Raw genomic sequence first — 22,014 nt, 5'->3', positions numbered from 1 at the left:
TGTGAGAACGCAAATAACAATAGAAACAATGTTGGATATCTTGCAAGAATAACAGGATACAAATTTAAAGAGATTTATCTGGAAAATTACAAAGCACTGATGGAATTGTGTTGCATTCAGGATCGCTCATAAGAAAGTTGTTTGCAGTATTTTGTCAGGAAACAAGAATAATAATCTTGAATGTCAAGGAGAATGAATCAGAGAACAGAAACTCAAAAATGTGGGAAGGAGCAATTCAAAAAAGATGGTCAGGTAACTGAGCTGAGGTGAAATTTAAAAGCACAGGATATTGGGAAAGTGACATGCTTCATGGTCCAAGATTTTTAATCTTACAGATTGACTGAACACTTCTAGGCTCTGGATTTCCACAAATTTAAGAACCAGGGTGTAGGTTCAAGTTCAGAAAAATGAAGATGCACAAACAAATTAGACTGAATTATTTTACATAGCAAGTAGCCAATTTTTGCAATAGATTGCTCCCAAATCCAACATTTCTTCTTGCCCACCTCTCCCTTACCCACCCCAGGTATATTGTTTAATCAAGGTAACTTTATTTTTGAGGAACTGAAAAATAAAGATATAAAATGTAGCACCAATTTTATGACAGATAAAGATGTCTATTTGATGAAAGAAGTTACAAAGTGCAACATTAACAGTGGAATGGTATTTTGGCAACAGTCTACTTACTGAAGATGGAATCACTAAATATTTATCAAATTCTATTTTTAAAAGGTTTGGCTGATTAAATTAGTTTTAGGGACCAACTGAAAGGACAGGAAAATCCCATTGATCTTGTATTTTCCAATAATGCAACATTGAAAATATGAAATGTTATGTCATGCACGAAATAAACCTACAAAGGTATTTAAAATTAAGCCAAAAAGTAGCATTAATATATTGAGAACAAACCTTTTACTCAAATATTTTTTAACTTCTGTCGAGTGAATTAGTAAATCAGCAAAAGTTTTAGGTACTCAAAATGCAGTTGAACATCATTATGGTTACATTATGTCTGAAATTAAGGGGATGAGCTTCACCTTGATAAAATAATCTTGACCCTTACGTCATTACGATTTGTTGCTTCCCAATATATGACAGTAGACCATCATTAGACTGAAGTAGGAATAAAAACAAGATGCTTACCATAACTTTCCGCAGTTTATATTTACGTGCTTTAATGTCCTGCATTAACATCTCGAATGGAGTAAGGTGATACTCTGTAGGTAAAGGGTTGTACTGTTTCTCCTGAACTTTTTTTAGTTTGACACCATGGCGGAGGTCTCGCATTAGCTGCACCCATAGACGTGCCTGCAAGCACAAAAGGAACTATTCGCGAAAAAAAAACTGGAACTCTGGAATTTGCAGAATCAACAGCAAAACAAAAGTTGCAATCGGAGCAAATTAAATCTAGTGAGTAGGCACAAAAAAAAATGAAAAAGGCATTGAGCAGATGTAAAGTTCCACCATTTTGAGAACTTCGTCACTGAAGCAATCCATCTCCATATACAGTGAGAGCTGGACAACATTCAGGCATTGCTTGATAAGTAATGTCTGCACCACACAAATACCAGAGAATGACCATCTCCAACAAGAGTGAATCTAACCATCACCCTTTGACATTCAATGGTATTATTACCACTGAATCACTCTCTATCAACATTCTGGGGGTTAGCATTGACAAAGTCTAACTGGAATAGCCATATAAAACAATGGCTACAAAAATTTGTCAGAGGCTCAGAATTCTGCAGTAAGTAATTCATCTTCTGACTCCCCAAATACTGACATTTATCTACAAGGTACAATGCAGGAAGGTGCTAGAAAATGGAACAGCTTTTCTATAACAAAGCTGTCTACTTGATTGGCACTTCATCTCGCACCTTAACATTGACTTCCACCACCACCATTGCATAGTGGCAGCAGTGTGTACCTCATACAAGATGGACATAGTACATAATTTTAAAAAATCTTAAAAGAGACAGCAAAACAAAGTTTTCAACCTATTTCCCAACATCATCAATTCACAGAGATGTAAATCCAGAGAATGTATACTCCATCTCTCAACTTCTTAGGGTTTTACTTAACTACTCATTTGAATTGATTTGTTCTTACACTCAGTGGAAGAAATGTAATTCATGATCAAATTTTAGAAATTCAGGCCACCACAGGATAAACTTTAAAAGATAGAAGAGGAGTTATGTACTTTTCCATTTTCATTTCTGTTCTGCCACACTTTTGTATATATGTAAGAAAATACTTTCCCCCTGGAGCTGCTTTTCTGATAAATGTTATTACCAAAGACTACTTCAATGTGATGAAATTACAGGAGACCGTCTGATGCATTAGAACAGCTTTGTTCTCCGTAACTCCAGAGGAGATTGATTTGATCTTCTGAGGAACGAAGAGGAGGTTTTAAACAGGAAACTGCTGAATCTAATAGAGGTGGTTTTTGATGCCACTACAATAGGAAAAAAATTACATTGTTCCCAAGAGGCTGTTTCTTGTGAAAGTGCATCATATACTTATCAGATGAGATCAACATTCACCTCTTTGTAAATTGTCTTCTGAACACAAGTATTAGCAGTCATAAGTAAATATACATTCCTCACCCAGTCAGTATGGTTCAAGTTGTCCAATTCAACTAATGGAATCTGCTGAGTCTCTGATTCTCCAAACTGCATCTTCTTCAGCATCTGGAACACAACAGAAATTATGACATTGATATATTAGTACAGTGAATATTCAGTGTGACATTGAAGCATCACTTTACAGATTGAGACTGATAGTTTCCACAGGTAAGCAACATGGTGGGAGTAGAGTCTTTACCATTTTGTGTAGTAAAGCATTATTCAATGAAAACACCTTGTGATTTCAGTAGGCATTATTCGGTGCAAGAACATAATGATAAATTATGTAAATTATGGTAAATGTAAATTAAAATACAAAATGAAAATGGCACATGAAATGTATTGACTTTTGATTAAGTTCATACCACACTGATCAATTCACTTTATTTTAATTTTCAACTGAAAAGAATGTGTGGGAGATCACAGCAGTCAGGCAGTGTTCATGGAGAGAGACAGCAAGCTAATGTTTTGAGTCTAAAGGACTTTTTCAATGTTGATTGGAAGTCCATAAACACAACAGAGAAAACCATAGCAATGCAAAGATAGCAGAATAAACATCAATTTTTTAAAAAAATGAATCAACATGAAATACTGTGCTCCAATAAGTGGTGAAACATGGAATCTACAAAAAAAATAATTTTTTGTACCATGCTGTATATAGACTAATAATAATGCTGAACGTTTGATGTATTTTGTTATTTATTCAGGTGATGTTGGCATCACTGGGTAAGCCAGCAATTATTCCCTTCTCTAGTTGCCTTTTGGAAGGTGATGGTGAGCTGTGTCTTTAAGCTGCAGCAAACTGTTTGCTGTAGGTAAACCCACAATGCTAAGGAGAAGTGTGTAACGAATATTAGATTAGATTACTTACAGTGTGGAAACAGGCCCTTCGGCACAAGTCCACACTGCCCCGCCGAAGCGCAACCCACCCATACCCCTACATTTACCCCTAACCTAACACTACAGGCAATTTTAGCATGGCCAATTCACCTGCCGTGCACATCTTTGGACTGTGGGAGGAAACCAGAGCACCCGGAGAAAACCCACGCAGACAAGGGGAGGACGTGCAAACTCCACACAGTTAGTTGCCTGAGGTGGGAATTGAACCCGGGTCTCTGGCGCTGAGGCAGCAGTGCTAACCACTGTGCCACCATGCCGCCCAGGCTTTGGATTGTGGGAGGAAACCAGAGCACCCAGAGAAAACCCACACAGACACAAAGAGAATGTGCAAACTCCACACAGACAGGGGGAAATCGAACCCAGGATCCTGCTGCTGTGAGGCAGCAGTGCTAACCACTGAGCCACTGTGCCACCCATAAGCTCAAGTATGTTCCTCCCTCTTCCTGGTTGGTGATTTTTACTGGCAGATGCAGGTAAAGGTCCAACTAAACAAATTGACCTAAGTTGCATGTAAACAGAACGCATGATCAATGACTTCATTTGCCAAAAACCCTAGGAGGAAGCTAAAAATGACAATCCTATACAAGCAACAGAATATTTACTGATTTTAATTACCCTGCTCTTCACCCCGCCCTTTGGACTCCGCCCCTTGGACTCTTACTGTTTGGACATTGTGTAAGGTGGTTCTTTTCTAGAGCAGGTCATCATCGCAGGAACTAACAATGTGAGGGAGGGTTCTGAAGGGTCACTGGATCCAAAACATTAATTTTGTTCTCTCTCCACAGATACTGCCAGACCTGCTGAGTTTTCCCAGCAATTTCTGTTTTTGTAACTAACAATGTGACTTGCTTTTGTTTTTGTTACCTGAACCAGCTGAAACCAGAATGTTTATTTACCTGTGAATACAGGTAAATCAGTCAAACATATCTGTATCAGTGAAATTGCATGAATAACATTTAAGAAATACTTTACAAATGTACCCAACCTCACTACACAAATTCAAAAACACCCAAACTGACATAATCTGGATTGTGTCCTGTGTATTTGTGTCTGCTGTGGCTTAGTGGTTGCATTCTTGTTTCTGAGGGTTCGGAGCTTGAATCCTGTTCCAGGACATAAGCACAAAATTTGAGGTTCACAGACCACACCTTTTCACTACTGACACAGTGCAATACAAATGATAGTGGCTCTTTCAAACAAAATGTTTAACGAAGACTCTTATCACCCTCAGGTGAATGTAACAGGTTCTATGGCAATATTTCAAAGGACTTTAACTTTAGCATTCTGATGATATTTATCCCTCAGTTAACAGCAAAAAGAAAAAGGTTATCTGGTCATCATCATATTGCTATTTGTGAGAACCCGATGTGCTGCTGCATTTACTACACGTAACAACAGTGACTGTGACTGTATTCCAAAAGTATGTCATTTCCTGTAAAGCTTTGAGAAGTCTTCTGATTATGATAGCTGCTATATGAATGCATGTCTTTCTTTACAAAATAAAGTTATTTAATATTCCTGATCTCACCAGTTTCTGTTGGTTCTCTTATCACAACAAGCAAAGATTGTGAATGTCTCATTTTTGTTTACAAATTACCTTTCCACACAATGTCACCGTTACATTGTTTAGATTTTCGTCCTGCGTTGCTGGGTCTCTGGTGCCCAGCTTTATGTCACAATCCTCCCTCCAATCCATTCCTTGCAACTGAACTTTTAACCATCACACACCATCTGCAATTCTCTTCCTAAACTCTCCTACATCTCCTTCCACTTCCAAAACCATCCTCTTTAAACACTAAGGTGTGTGCAGGAACACAGCCCAATTTTAGTGGAAAATCCAAAATAATAGAGCTAACTTAAAATAAAAGAGGAAGTCAGTTATTTGCTGCAGTATCCCTAGTCTCTGACCTACTCTTGTAGCCACTGTATTTATGTGGTGAGTCCAGCGGAGTTTCTAGTCAATGGTAACCCCAAGGATGTTGACAGTGGAGGATTCAATGATGGTAATACCATTGAGGGGCGGTGGTTAGACTGTCTCTTATTGGCGATGGTCATTGTCTGGCATTTGTGTGGTGCAAATGTTATTTATCACTTGTCGGCCCAAGCCTGGATATTGTCCAGATCTTGCTGCATTTGAGCACGGACTGCTTCAGTATCTGAGTCACCACGAATGGTGCTGAACACTGTGCGAACATCCCCACTTCTGACCTTATGACAGAAGGAAGGTCGTTGATGAAGTAGCTGAAGATTGTTGGGCCTAGAACACTATCTTGAGGGACTCCTGCAGAGATGGCCTGGAGCCAGATGACTGACCTCCACAACCACAACCATCTTCCTTCATGACAGGTATGGCTCTAACCAGTGCAGTGTTTGCCCAAGATATCCATTGATTCCAGTTTTGCCAGGGCTCCTTGATGCCATACCTCGGTCAAATGCAGCCTTGATGTCAAAGGCTGTCAGTCTCACCTCACCTCTGGGATTCAGCTTTTTTGTACATGTTTGAACCAAGGCTGTAGTGAGGTCAGGAGCTCAGTGACCCTGGTGAAACCCAAACTGGGTGTTACTGAGCAGGTTGTTGCTTGATAGCATTGTTGATGACTTCTTCCATCACTTTACTGATGATGGAGGGTAGACTGATGGGGCAGTAATTTGCCAGGTTGGATTTGTCCTGCTTTTTGTGTACAGGACACACCTGGGCAATTTTCCACGTTGTTGAGGAGATGCTAGTGTTATAACTGTACTGGAGGAGCTTGGTTAGGGAGCACACATTCTGAAGTTTGTTGGGTTTTTTGAAGAGTTGTGGATGCTGAAAATCAGAGAGATAAACTGAAATTGTTGGTAAAAACTCAGCAAGTCTGGCAACATCTGTGCAGAGAAAGCAGAGTTAATCTTTTGGGCCCAGGGACCTACTGCATTTTTCCTGCAATTTCTGCTTTTATTTGTAATGGAACTAATTATCTGAAGTTTGCTGCAAGGGTGAACAAGGATACCAGTTGTATCAATCTCAAATGGAAAACGAGAATGAAACCAGACAGATCATTTAATATTGACTAAGGAAATGACAATGGTAGAATTAGCCTGTCAGCTCTGCAAAGTCCACTTTACAAATGCATGGGGCTAGTGCCAAAATTGCCTTAGAGACAACTTTCCAGATGTCATCATCACCATATGTCCTGTCCCATTGGCAGGATAGACCCAGCAAAGGTGATGGCAGAGTGGTATACAGTTGGAATGGAGTTGCCCTAAGAGTCCTCAATATGGACTGCAGACCCCATGAAATCTCATGGCTTCAAATTTAACAGGCAAGAAAATCTTTTTCCTCAGATTGGCGAGTTCAAAACCAGAGTGCGTGATTTTACAGTGAGAGGAGAAACATTTAAAAGGGACCTGGATGGCAACTTTTTCACACTAAAAGTGAAAATGTATAGAATGAACTGCCAGGGGAAGTGGTAGATGCAGGTCCAGTCACAACATTTAGAAGACATTTGGACAGGTACGCGAATAGGAAAGGTTGAGGGGGATATGGGCCAAACAGAAGCAAATGAGACGAGTTTACTTATGGGAAACTTGGTTGGCATGGATGAGTTAGCATGACTATTGAGCTATGTACAGCATGGTACAAAAAAAAAGATTCTTTTTTGTAGACTCCATGTTTCATCACTTATTGGAGCACAATATTTCATGTTGATTCTTTTTTTTAAAATTGATGTTTATTCTGCTATCTTTGCATTGCTATGGTTTTCCTTGTTGTATTTATGGACTTCCAATCAACATTTAAAATAAAGAGAGTCATCTAGACTCAAAACATTAGCCTACTGTCTCTCCATGGACACTGCCTGACTGCTGTGATCTCCCGCATATTTTTTTCCAGTTGAAATTTAAAATAATTTTTAAAAGAAAATAAAGTCAATTGATCAGTGTTGTATAAACTTAATCAAAAGTCAATATATTTTATGCACCATTTTCATTTTTATCTAGTCACCTGATAGTGGTGACTAAAACAGGGAGTTTTTCCCTGATAGCTTCTACAGGTAAGCAGCATGAATGATGGTCGGAGTCGGACAGGTATTAAGATAAAACCAGTTTGAAAATAAATATGTCAAATGATGTTTAACAAGCAGTACAATTATATTATTAATCTGCAAAATCTTCTGTATTTCACAGAGAGTCATTGAGTTATACAGCATGGAAACTGATCCTTGGTCCATCGCATTCCACGCCTACCAGGTAACGTAAGCTGAAGTAGACCCATCTGTCTGCATTTGGCCCATATCCCTCTAAACCTTTCACATTCGGATAGATACACAAATGTATTTTAAATGTTGTAATTCTACCTGCCCCTACCACTACCTCTGGTAGTTCATTCTATATGTGCACAACGCTCAGTGTGAAAAAGTCACCCCCTAGGTTCCTTTTAAATCTTTCTTCATTCACCTTAAACCTTTGCCCTTTAGTTTTCACCTCCCCTATCCTTGGAAAAAAATCTTGGCTATTCACCTCATCTGTGCCCCTCAATTTTCTAAACCTCTAGAAGATCAACTCTCAGCATCTGACATTCCAGGGGAAAAAAGAAGTCCCAGCCTTTTCAGTCTCTCCTTAAAACTCAAATGCTCCAGATCAGGCAACTTCCTTGTAATGTTTTTCTGGATCCTTTCTAGTTTAGCAACATTCTTCCTATAGCAGGGCAACCAGAAATGTATGCACTATTCCATATATTACCAGGTGCTCCACGGCCTTTCTCCCACACCTAACAAAACAACAGCTTTTGGAAGTGACCTGTGTATGTTCATAGAGATTTATACAGAGAGATTGTATGAACAGAACAGGTGAGCTAAAGGCTGAAGTTGAGACCTTGAAAAGAAGGTTCACTGGGCCAATTGAAAATGTGGCATTGTACTCAAAATGACCCAAGCGTGGGAAATGTTGGGCAGGCATAAAGGAACATAAATAAACAAGAGCAAGGATGGGCCAATAGCCCTCTGCACCAGCTTGACCATTCAATGAGATCACACTGACTTTCTATTTCAAACACCACCACCCATATTCCTTGATGTTTTTAAACAAAGAAATCTATCCATTTGTTTTAACATACTCAAATGACAAAGCTGCCAAAGTCCACTGAAGCAGGGCATTACAATCTTCCTGTATCCACACATATAGAGTGAAGCCTTCTGGAGAGAGGATTACTATGACAACTAAATGACTACAATCCGAAGAGAATACAATAAAAGTAGCTTTGTCTTATTAAAAAAAACAGTAAACCAGGGAGGTATAAATAATGCGTTCCATTTATAGATACAGAAATGAAAAGAATGCAGGTCACCAACATGTGTTTTATAGGCGTGTTAGATAAAAGAGAACAACTGTATCGTGACATAATCATCAGGAACAGCAACCAAACCAAACAGTCAAGCTTTAAATTAAAATTAGAAAGGTGTCATAAGTACACAATGCTGAATCACCTCCTGAACATTTGCTCTGGTATTTGCACAGGGCAGTGCCTAATTTTATTCCTGTTGTTCTGGTTTGATCGGTTTCTTTTATCTATAGAACCATAAACACATTAACATTCTTGACATTGACATTAAACATTTCACTTCTTTGAAAAATTTCAAGTGTGTTTAATATGTGTGATCACAGCTGGACAGGCACACAGGTGCAACAATGGTCTAGGAACTCCACTTACAACTGTAAGGAGTGCCAGGATGTGGATTCAAACGATACCTCAAGCTGGTGATTTTAATGATGCCATCAGTGGGTGGTAATGATTGGATGATACATACTTTGATTGGCTTGGGTGGAAGCACAGGTGGAGGATTCTGTGGGCCAGATTTCCCAGGCTACCAACAGGCAAGTACGATCAGATTAAACCTAGCAGTGCAAAGGTATAGGTCACCTTCTAGCCCCAGCTGATCACTTTTATTGAATTTATCTTGAACTATGAATCCAAGCAATCCATTACCATTCCTGCTAATTCATATGACACAGGCAGCTCCCATATAAATCTTGATCACTTTGATAAAAGGTGAAGTAAAACGTCGTGAACTGACCAGGTCAATCACCAGACATGCAAATTCAATGATTGAACCAAATAGTGAGAACTACAATACACAGGCAAAAAACATCACATCATGGGAAATGAACACAAAGGTTACATTAACCTCCCTTTTTATGAATATAAGTCAGATCTCTATCTATTCACCAGTTTTACCGGTTTGTCTTTGAGGTATTGTCAAATTGGTCATGATTCTCAAGCCATGCCTCATTCTCAGAATACTCCACTGTGAACATATTTTCTTCTATGTACCACGTGACTTGACACAATATATGTGCTCTGGGCTCAAGTAAAACTATTTTCTTAAACTATTATGTTTTAAAAATAAAAGTTGTTTCACAGCTGGAACCCTTTCTCAAAAACATCACAATTAACAGCTTTTGTTTCAGTTCATATATTTACGAATATTGATGTTTAAACAGGGAGATTTTTTAAGTCCTTGAGATTTTTTGTTGGGTTTTGCTTACTGAACCAAACAATACAAGGGGTTTGCTGATTACCACTCCCTGCTGAATTATCAACCTCATCAACCTTAATTCGTTCTCAGCCAGCCTCAGTAACTCCTTCAAGACAACTATGTGATATGAAGCAGGGGAAGGGGATTTAAAATGGATATCTAAAACAATACTCAATTATAATTTTTTGTTAATTATTTCAATTTTACATTGAACCTCTGATAGTCATGCTTTAATGTGGTCTTGCTCTCCATGTCCACAGATCTCTGAAGATGACAGGACAGATAGATAAAATGGTCAAGATGTCATCTGGGATGCTTTCTGCCAGTGGATGAGGTACTAAATATAAAAGCAGAAATATAATGCTGGAACTACATGAGACACTTGTTAGGCCTTGACAGAGGTTGTGTGTATAGTTCTGGTCACCACATCACATGAAAGACATAACTGCTCTAGAGAGACAGTACAGAAGACATTTAAAAGAATATTAGCAGACTTGGAAACTGCATCTATGAAGAAAGGTTGAATAGGCTGTTTTCCATAGAACAGAGGAGACTCTGCTTAATTGAGGAGGGGCTTGAATAGATTGGACAGGAAGCTCAGTTCCCCTGAGCAGAAAAGTCCATCATGGGGGCACAGATTTGAGGTGACTTGGTACAAGGACATGGGCATTTGGAATTCACTGCCTAATTGTTGGTCAGGGCTGAGCTCCTCGATTCATTTAAAAGGAACATGGATATGCACCTGACATTCTGTAGCCTGCAGGACCACAGACCAAGTGCTGAGAAGTGGGAATGGAATGGGTGGTTAGTTTATTCAGTCACTGCAGACACAATGGACTGACCTTTTTCTGTGCCATACCTTTTTAATGGTTTTATATGAATATCACAATCAGGAATCCAGATGACAACACTATGAGAGTTCTACCGACTGCAGAAGACGTTTGCAGTATACAAGTACTAATGATACAGTAATATTTAATACAATCATATAACTGGGAGGCATTCTTCACAATTTAACAAAAGAGGAAATCTTCTCAGGTGATTGTGTAATAACTCTGCTGCATAGTCCTAGCCAATAACAGGCAAATCAGTTTGAATGAAATGCATTAGTTGAACACCAGAAAACCCATTTGGCAGACCGAGTCAATATCTGCAAGAGCTCTCATCTCAAGCCATTTGCTTACTGTAGAACCTGACATCAAATGTATTACCACACTGACAGTTTTGTTGCCATGTGAAACATCACCACTTTCAAACTTAATAAATTTACAAACTATAGCATCTAGCATTCTCCAGTGTTTAACAGGAATTTTGTCTTACCTCTTTAGCATCTTTGATTTTCACCAGGAAAGTCTGTAACTCCAAGGTTTCCACAAACAATGCCCTGCAGACTGCTTGAAAATGTGAATCTGCTTCATTTCGATTCAATAAATGTGCAGCACACGCCTTCATTACTTGTTCAAAAGTCTTCACTGAACGTTGTGGAACATCACCCTCTTCCTCATCATCCTGCCCGCTGTACCCCTCGTCAGCTGTACCATTGCTACCCTCAGAATCATTGTTTGCCATCTGGTCAATAAGCTGCTCCAATTGCTGACTCAACTCTCGCTCCTCATTCTCATCCAAGCCCCAATCTAATGCTCGGTAAATAGCAAATCCCAGGGATTGCACGATCTGGAAGGAGGAAAGAAAAAAAAATTCATCAACAAAAAAAAACATGGAATTCATTATAACTTTAACAGAACACTCTCGACCATTGCCCTACCAAAAGACAAAAACATACAGAATACAATGGCAGCATAAGAATGTCTTAAGATTATAATTCTGTTGTTTGATTATGCTTCTGTGAAGCACCTGGGAATGCGCAATAATTGTAAAGTTATCTGCTTTTCAAATTAGTCAATCAACTGGAGCAATGTAGTTTATTTTATTGTTTGTTCTAAGTGCATTCATTGAATTTACTTCATTTAGCATGAGAATTTATTGCTCTGAAATCATAACTATGGTTGTGCCATTTCTCAAAATTTGCGTTATGTGCATAGTGATCTTCGGAGTTACAGCCATTTCAACGTTATAGGTGCTCTTTTCAGCTCTCGAGTTGAGGTCACTCAATACTTTACCATCTTAAAGGTTAGCATGTCACATGTGTATGAAATCACCTGCTGTAAATATAGTGAACGGAATTTATTTTCAAATAATATTAGTTGTGTCATTCGAGATTAATGACCAAATTTCAAAGAGTTCACCACTTTAAAATTCTACTTTGTTTTCATACACAAAGTGAACAAAATACAGGAACACAGGAATCTTTTAAATGGACTGGAAGTAATTTTCAAATATTCCTAGAAAACAATCACAAAACCTCACACCAAAAAAAAGAAAAACTACATAGCATTAGCACAAAAACGGGATGATCTCTGATACAATGGCGAAAACGTGTAAGTTTGTACCACAAATGGATATATGTTCTCTTTGTTTTGCTGCTCTCTCAGTGTGCTGGTATTATGTCTGCATTCAAAAAGTGAGGCACTGGAAAAGCACAACAGGTCAGGCATCATTCGACGAGCAGCTCAGTCAATGTTTTGGCATAATCCCTTCAACAGGAATGTTGAGGGGGGGGGGGGTGCCCGAGGTGGGTGGGGCTGGTGGGAAGGTGGCTTGGAAGGCAATAGATAGATGAAGGTTGGGGGTGATGGTGATAGGTCAGAACAGAGGGTGGAGCTGAGAGGCGGGAAGGAAGATGGACAGGGAAGTCAGTTCAAGAGAGTGCTGCCAGGTTGGAGGGTTGGATTTGGGATAAGGTGACAGGAGGGGAAAATGAGGAAACTGGTGAAATCAACATTGATCCCGTACGGCTGGAGGATCCCAAGGCAGAAGATGAGGTGTTCCTCCTCCAGGGGTCGGGTGGCTTGAACTTGGCAGTGGAGGCGGCCCAGGCCCAGGACTTCCACCCACCCATCTTCAGAGGACCCCTTCGCTCACCTCCAACATACCCCATCTACATGGACACCCCGTGCTGGTCTGTTCCCATCCTTGATCTCTTCATCTCCAACTGCTGCCATGACATTGACCGCCTCAGCCTGTCCACCCTTCTCACCCACTCCAACATCTCACCCTTGCAAAGCACAGACCTCCACTCCAATCCCAATCTTACCATCAAACCAGCCACCCAACACCTGGGAGGAGGAAAGCCTTCTCTTCCACCTTGGCACCCTCCAACTACATGGCGTCAATGTCAATTTCCTCATTTCCCCTGTCCCCATCTTATCCCAAATCCAACCCTCCAAAGCGGCACTGTCCTCTTGAATTGTCCGACCTGTCCATCTTCCTTCCCACCTATCTACTCCACCCTTCGCTCCGACCTATCATCAATCAACCCCCGCCTTTATCTACCTATCGCCTTCCAAGCTACCTTCCCCCCAGCCTCACCCCTACATTCCTGATGAAGGGCTTATGCCTGATACATCGATTCTCCTGCTCCTCGGATGCTGCCTGCTGTGCTTTTCCAGCTCCACAGCGTCTGTCCATCTTCCTTCCCGCCTGTCAGCTCCATCCTCTGTTCTGACCTATCACCATCACCCCCAACCTTCATCTATCTGTTGCCTTCCAAGCCACCTTCCCACCAGCCCCACCCACCTCCGGCACCCCCCCCACCTCCCCCCTCAACATCTGTAGTCCTCAACTTCTCCTATCTCTGTATTATTGACTCATTAAAGGGAGTGACCTGCCAAGGCTGTCACTAAATCATCCCTTCACACAGTAGCAACTCTCATCTGCTTATTCTCGTCCTCACAGGCTATCACAGCTAAGGGTAGGAACTTAGCACGTGGGGATCCTGCACAGCAGGATATTAATTCTACCCACTTGGCAGAAAGCAGATCGGAGGACAAGCAACAATGAGTAAGTGACTTAACTACTGACAGCTTGATCCATTCTTATTTGTTGTAATTTTATCTGCAGGACTGTGCAAGCAAATCAAATGGCAGCCTAAAGCCTACAGGAGTGTGATGAATTGATGCAAATCAAGGTTTAGTCAACAGAATCTCAATGCTATTTTAACCCAGATTTCAGTGAGGAAAATGCCATGGATTATGACTAGGCTAAAACAGGTTAACGGTTGGTGGGAAGAATAAAGAAGATCAGCAGATGTTATATTTCCCAGACAGATTAAAAGGAGCTGGATGTCCCTGTAGATTCCCTTGTCCCCCTGATTTCTGCCACACCTTCTGAAATCTTTACTGCCGTCACTTCTCTGGCAGAAAGTAAACAGCCATGGACAGTCAATTTCCCCAGCCAATAGGTATTCTGGACCCCCTGCTAACTCCCTGTTTAATAGGAATGGCAAGGAACTGGATCAAACATTTAAATGAGACTCCGGTGTTCGAACATCCCTAGTATGAAATGCAATCCAGCCACTGACGTATCAATTTCATATCCATCAACTACATGACCCAGGGTTAATACCATCCTGCAGTATGCTAAAGCCTTCAACCAAATGTTCACATTTTGTATTTTCACTCTTCTATATTTTATTTGTTTTTCTTTTCTTCGAGTTTCATACAGTTAATTCCTTTGTTAACAATTGAATTGTTAATAAGTTTAAGCTTATTTGGCTTCTTTGTCCCAACAGAGAGAGCATTCTAACAAATGTTCAGCTCTTACTACACTCCCTCCTCACTTATAATTTTAATGTATAAATTAATCTTTCTAAGATAGTACATACAGGTAAATTCCCAGTATACAAACTGACCAAACCAACATCAGCAATACCCAAATACTTTAACAGGTCAGGTTTCATATTTGTTTATATTGTAATTAAACATACATGACTGATAACCAGAATAATTTTCATGTAAAAACAAGTTTTTCTTTAACACTTGTGTGATTAATAAAAATAAATAATGAAAAGAAAAATGTTTTCTTCTTCCTTCCTACATACTTTCCATTCACATATCTAGCTTATTTTTCTTCTCTCTCACTGGGTATCTTCTCCATTTTCATGAGACTTAAGAGGCTGAATGACCTCCTTCTGTTCTTATGTTTCTATTAACTTGACTTTGCTCTCTCTACTTTGGCAAGTAGACTTTACCAAATCTAAATATGGTCTTTTAACTCTAATTAACAGTAAGGCATCAAGAAATTCATACCTCTTGCTTTATCACACTTGCATAAAAACATATTAGAGATAAAAGGTTACCCGCAGAGTTCAGTTTGAAAAAGACAATGGAACTACACTCGGAAATTACAAATGAGCAATATTTTAGTAGCTTGTCTTGAGCAACATAGCAGAGAGAAAGCAATATGGATTAACAACAAATCAGGATTTGGAAACTCTCAAGCTATCATTAGGAACCCCCTTTGCTCCTTCCCCCAGCCAAACAACTTTTAATCAGTAAGCTCAATCCCAGTATGTGTTTGATGTTGCATTTGTTAAGGAAATAAAATTATCTCACGCAAGAAATGGAATTAGCTCTCCTTCATTTACAATCTGGTTAACTAATTTTGAACCAATGTGGTATTGTGTGAACATCCAAGGAGACGTGAGAAAAAAGGAGAGCTGTGCCCATTCAATCTGGTCAGAGCAATGCAAATTCACAATTATTCACAAAGGAGTTAGGAACTAATGTAAAGATATCCCACTTCCTTTTAAAAGTACAATGCTATGTATTAGTCTGGTTGTTGTAGTCATTTGTTTAGACATTAACTTTTTTGCATTAAGACTTTTTCATTTGACTTTTATAAGTAAATTGAACACCTCATGAGTATGATTTTTTTTCCTCTCTAAAACCACCAATCATAGATTAGATTCCCTGCAGTGTGGAAACAGGCACTTTGACCCAACCAGTCCACACCGACCGTCCGAAGATAACCCACCCAGACCCATTTCCCTCTGGCTAATGCACCTAACACTATGGGCAATTTAGCATGGCCAATCCACCTGGCCTGCACATCTTTGGACTGTGGGAGGAAACCCACATCGATACAGGGAGAACGTGCAAACTCCACACAGACAGTCACCCAAGGCTAGAATCAAACCCGAGTCCGTGGTGCTGTGAGGCTGCAGTGCTAACCACTGGGCCACAGTGCCGCCCCATTATTGCTGACATGGTACATTGTTATGCTTATTCTTCTGAGGTAAAGTAGCACACTGCAATCACTCTTTGGCCTGGTAATACCTCCACTCAAGCTCTGCATTACAATTCTGTGGCACATGTTTTTCTTTCAACTTCTTGAAGCTCCTTCTTCCACCAGTTTTTCAGCAGCCTTTTGTATTTTCTATTTTTTCCAGTTTATTATTGATCTCCATTAGAGCAGTCTCTAACTCTAATAGCATCAGTAGTTTATTAATTTGTTACAGATTTTGGATGTAGGTTTGCTCATTGAGCTGAAAGGTTCATTTCCAGATGTTTCGTTACCTTACTAGGTAACATCTTCAGTGGACCTCATGCGAATCAATGCTGAAAATTCCTGCTTTCTATTTAGATGTTGGAGTTTCTTTGGTTTGGTGATGTCATTTCCTGTGGTGATGTTATTTCCTAAGGTGAAGTCACTTCCTGCCCCTTTTCTCAGGGGGTGGTAGATGGTGTCGAACTCAACGTGTTTGTTGATAGAGTTCTGGTTGGAATGCCATGCTTCTAGGAACTCTCGTGCGCGTCTCTGTTTGGCTTGTCCTAGGATGGATGTCTGGTCGCAGTCGAAGTGGTGTCCTTCCTCATCCGTATGTGAGGATACTAGTGAGAGAGGGTCATGTCTTTTTGAGGTTGGTTTTCTGTCTGTTTGTCCAATGTAATGTTTGTTATAGTTCTTGCATGATATTTTGTAAATGACGTTAGTTTTGCTCATTGTCTGTATAGGGTCTTTAAAGTTCATTAGCTGCTGTTTTAGTGTGTTGGGGGGTGGGGGGTTTATGGGCTATCATGATGCCAAGGGGTCTGAGTAGTCTCACAATCATTTCAGAGATGTCTTTGATGTAGGGGAGAGCGGCTAGGGTTTCTGGATGGGTTTTGTCTGCTTGTTTGGATTTGTTGCTGAGAAAATCAGCGGACTGCATTCATTGGGTACACACTCTTTTTGAATGCACTGTATAGGTGATTTTCCTCTGCTCTGCGTAGTTCCTCTGTGCTGCAGAGTGTGATTGCTTCATCCCATCACCCACAAACGAAGCTGCATCAGAACATTATTTCAACGAGCCATTCGGTCCATCATGCCTGCTCCGGTTCTATTATTGTGTATATAGCACTATTGTTCTTTTCCTTTTCAAGTTCTGGCATGTGATATTAAAGTTCTGGTCTGAAATTTACCATCTCCCCCTTGGACTCATCTTAGGCTAAATAACAGCTTTCAGTTTCTCTTCCTGTTCAGCCCATTATGTCCTGCTCACCCTTCAGTCTTTCCAGGACAGTAACAATATTTTCTCATTCCAATTTTTCATCATATCATAAAATCGTATTGACATTATTTAGAAATGTACAGCACGGAAACAGACCCTTTGGTCCAACCCGTCCATGCCAACCAGATATCCCAACCCAATCTAGTCCCACCTGCCAGCACCCGGCCCATATCCCTCCAAACCCTTCCTATTCATATACCCATCCAGATGCTTTTTAAATGTTGCAATTGTACTAGTCTCCACCACGTCCTCTGGCAGCTCATTCCATACACGTACCACTCTCTGCGTGAAAAAGTTGCCCCTTAGGTCTCTTTTATATCTTGCCATTCTCACCCGAAACCTATGCCCTTTAGTTCTGGACTCCCCCATCCCAGGGAAAAGACATTGCCTATTTATCCTATCCATGCCCCTCATAATTTTGTAAACCTCTATAAGGTCACCCCTCAGCCTCAGACGCTCCAGGGAAAATAGCCCCAGCCTGTTCAGCCTCTCCCTGTAGCTCAAATTCTCCAATCCTGGCAACATTCTTGTAAATTCTTTTCTGAACCCTTTCAAGTTTCACAACATCTTTCCGATAGGAAGGAGACTAGATTTGCACGCAATATTGCAATAGTGGCCTAACCAATGTCCGTACAGCTGCAACATGACCTCCCAACTCCTGTACTCAATACTCTGACCAATAAAGGAAAGCATACCAAACGCCTTCTTCACTATCCTATCTACCTGCGACTCCACTTTCAAGGAGCTATGAACCTGCACTCCAAGGTCTCTTTGTCCAGCAACACTCCCTAGGACCTTACCATTGAGTGTATAAGGCCTGCTAAGATTTGCTTTCCCAAAATGCAGCACCTCGCATTTATCTGAACTAAACTCCATCTGCCACTTCTCAGCCCATTGGCCCATCTAGGCCAGATCTTGTTGTAATCTGAGGTAACCCTGTTCGCTGTCCACTACACCTCCAATTTTGGTGTCATCTGCAAACTTACTAACTGTACCTCTTATGCTCGCATCCTTAGATAGGAGACAGAGAACTCCTGAACCTTGCTGGCACAGTCCAAAATCCAAGTGTGCCTGGAGGTCAGCAGGCATCACTAATGAATGTAATCATTAGCATAATGGGACTTCACTATTAAACTATTCTCCTACATAACGCTGTGGATTTTAAAATTTTCTTTAGCTGCCCAAACTTTCCAAATTAATGGACTCATTTTCTGTCAAGCGTTCTTGCCTTTCAATATTGGACCTGAGAACTACAGCCCATTCATTTGGCTTTTATCTTCTCTCCCACGATGCTGTAATTTATCCCACCTGTCGTCTCTCTGATCATGGCGATTAGTTTCTTGTTTCTCATTGTCTCGGGGAGTGGTCACTTTTCACTGGGTTTACGTCTTGCAACCAACAATGATGCCTTCTTAACCTTATGGTTTACTCAAATCAGCTGCAGCTCTTGGCAACAGGAGAACAGGACCATCCTTTTCTGAGAACATAGTGTTTACATGCTTTCAGTTGTTCCTAGCTTTTAAATCGCTGATTCCTCATTTTGCATTATGTTATTTGGCTTCACACTATCTTTCCTTGGGTGATTATTTCCTTTCAACTTTTCAGAAAAGACTACTACATAGTTCTCAGGTATAGTCTGAGTGGGATGGTATCACGCTGTGCGCTGGTGTTAAACTTAAGCTTGACAGTTGTTGGCTATTTCTCACCTTTTTCTTTATCTAAATGGTTGCAGACGATTTCTTCTCTGGAAAAACTGCATCAAGCCATTTGATGCCATGGTAAGGTTCTTATGTCTACTACTGTAATCTCAAACATGTCGTTTCTTATCCTTCTCTTTTGCCCTGTTGCTCCATCTGTGATAATTTTTCCTCCTACTTTATTTATTTGTCTGTGCCTCTTCTCTCAAAGATTCGGTTTTCCACATGCTGTGAATTTTGATCCACATACAGGACATATAGTGTTCTTCTGTCTGTGAAAGTGAGATGGTCAACAGACCCTGCCCACCTTTCCCTTTGATATACAACTTATTGTTACTGTTTCACTGCATCAATCATGCTGCCATTCTTAGGACTTAAGTGAAGACTAGCCATTTAGATCATCACTGTCTTTGTCTGTCTACTTCTAGCATCATGTGCTCAAGCAGTATATACACATGTGATATTGTGATCTTCTTCTGTAAAGGTACTTCAGAGTGAGCAGAACCCCAAATAAATACAGCTATTAAACTTTCACCGGTTTCCTTTTTGGGTTCATTTTTCAATCTTGCTCAGAAATTGTCAAAAGGCTGACTTGGTTCCTGCCTCATACTTTTGAAATTCATATTAATAATGTGACAGTTTAAAAGAAAACTAACTCTCATTTCCATCAATAAAAGGACGTAGCTGACCTTTTCTAATTTGCTCATGTATTTCAGATAGCTACCACTTATCAACCTGCACTTCTGTTTAAACTTCTCAAATGCTGATGGACAGCATCAGCTTCTCCTTTCATTTCAGGCTGTAGCCATTTCATTTTTGGACCATTCCCTCTTCTGGCACTAATGTGGGTTGATTTTTCTTAATCTAATCCAACACGAGACAAGTTTAAGATGGGTTTGAGTCTTACTCAGACACCGGTTGCCATCATGTTATTTTTTTACTGGCTCACAGATGTTTGAAATGGTCACATTTTTAGACTCAAACTGCAGGTGTTGCATCACTGGGTGAACTTCTTGCAGTTCTCCATGTTGCTAGTGAATAGCTACATTGTTGCTCAGTCCCCTAAAGTGCAGTGTAGCAGGAAATGTATATCCTGGATCTATATTTGTGGAACGATTAGTTCCTAGCTCATTGCATATGACGTGCCAGTATAACACGTGCAGTCAGCAGATAAACCTTCAGAACCAGTATTTCACAAATTTGGAGGAGTGGGCGAAAAAGGGCTTGTTTCCCTCAATGCATCTTGAAATATTAGTTCAGATTTTCTTCTAGACAGTACAGTCAAGATCAGAAATTTAGCAGGGAGACAGCTGCAGCAGAAAACATGCAATATATCACTTTATGATCGTGCAGAGGACACAACCCCCACCTCAAAGTGACCCATATGTGTATGCATAACATTGTTACATCAGATTGCCTGCCTTTACTGTACTTAAAAGATTCAGAACATTACTCAAATGGATAGTTTTCAGTGGATGAGGCAGGGAATATGGTGTTAGCCTTGGGATTTGCACTCAATACAAATGGTGAAATTCCTCACGGCGTCTCTTGATTTGCTGCTGTAATTTCACTAGAAACACTATTTGTGTGTTTGAAGAGGTTTTATCCAAATCTTCTCCAATGTTACAGTGGTGGAGGTGAAAGAGCTTCAAGGAAATTCTGCTGCATCCTTATCTGGGACAGTAGCTAAACTAGCTGGTGTGGCACGGAGTGGAGGCTGACAGTTTCAGTAGATTAGAATTGTGCATTTCCTGACTCCAAATCTTTCTTCTTAATTGTCTGTATTATAATTGTAATATTCAGCTCGACCCATTTCATTCTGCCTTTAAAAGAGGAAATGTAATAATTTGGGTGGCAGCAGGAACTCAAAGCTGCACTAACTGAAAAAAACTGCAGGAATGATGTGATGCGATTACACTCTGACTGGTATCGGAGGCAATTTTTAAACTCTGAACATGCCATTCTTCATGAAACAAATCAGATGATACCTTAATTCGACTGAACACTGAATACAAGCTGATTGATTCAGGCAATTTCACTCATTTAAAGGAGCGCATAATTCCCATGAAAAGGCCAGAGTATTCAACTGTTCGCTCAGTACTAGGTGAGCCTACAGTGCAAATATAGATGAAAAGTACTGACATGATACTAGATGAAACAAGAACATGTAATTTTACAAGTACAATATCAATAACTTAATGGTTATCTTAAAATAAGTTGCTTCAATTATTTTGCAAACAAACAAAGAAGAAAATTAACACAAATTTGTTTCAAGTAAAATTAGCAGCAGATTTAGATCAGACTACTCGATCAGATTGCCAAAATTTACTGGAATCCCTGAAAGACAGGTGATAACCTAGCATGTTGAACAGCACACTCTCTGGTCGGTCAACAAATCTCATGACTAGTATTATTTCAATCCACATTTGTCCAGGAAAGTCTACCGAGGCCAGATCAATAGTGCATATTGGAAAGGACTCCCTTTTCCTTAGATTTCTTTCCCCTTTATTTAAAATTTCTACTGCTTCACTGAATTCATTTAATGTTGAAAACTATATGTCCAAATGATAACAGGACCCAGCCAATGAAGTAAGTACAAAGGAAGGGGACATGTAATTTCAAAGAATATTCTACAAATGCCCGCATTTTCAAATGACAATTGCAGCCTTCTTCCATTTGTGTTTAGTCTTGGTGTAGATTTTGTGTTCTAGATTTTCCTTCAAAATTTACAGGAGTTGTACTGCACGGTTTATGAATTAGCTTATTGTTCATTTCTTCCTCTGTTCCCCACCACAGAAGAATTGTGACACAGCAAGGTTGGACTTTTCACCTCACTCAGTTTTACTTCTTCCTGTTCTTCCCAGTCTTACCACACCATTTTGGGGTCTGTC

General features: G+C 40.1%; 1 protein-coding gene across 1 annotated transcript in view; it reads right to left on the bottom strand.

Moving 5' to 3' along the window:
- spire2 (spire-type actin nucleation factor 2) overlaps positions 1-22,014 on the bottom strand; it is an 82,886-nt gene that overhangs the window by 39,634 nt on the left and 21,238 nt on the right. Inside the window, exons 3-5 of the mRNA XM_072596102.1 lie at positions 11,357-11,710; positions 2,607-2,690; positions 1,144-1,308 (exon numbers count right to left, since the gene is read on the bottom strand). Coding sequence (XP_072452203.1) covers positions 1,144-1,308; positions 2,607-2,690; positions 11,357-11,710 — 603 coding nt within the window. The remainder of the gene's footprint in view (positions 1-1,143; positions 1,309-2,606; positions 2,691-11,356; positions 11,711-22,014) is intronic.

Source organism: Chiloscyllium punctatum, chromosome 26 (assembly GCF_047496795.1).
Source record: "Chiloscyllium punctatum isolate Juve2018m chromosome 26, sChiPun1.3, whole genome shotgun sequence".
Lineage (NCBI taxonomy): Eukaryota > Metazoa > Chordata > Chondrichthyes > Orectolobiformes > Hemiscylliidae > Chiloscyllium > Chiloscyllium punctatum.
Note: the sequence above shows the minus strand (reverse complement) of the source record. Positions and strands in the feature narration are given on the sequence as shown.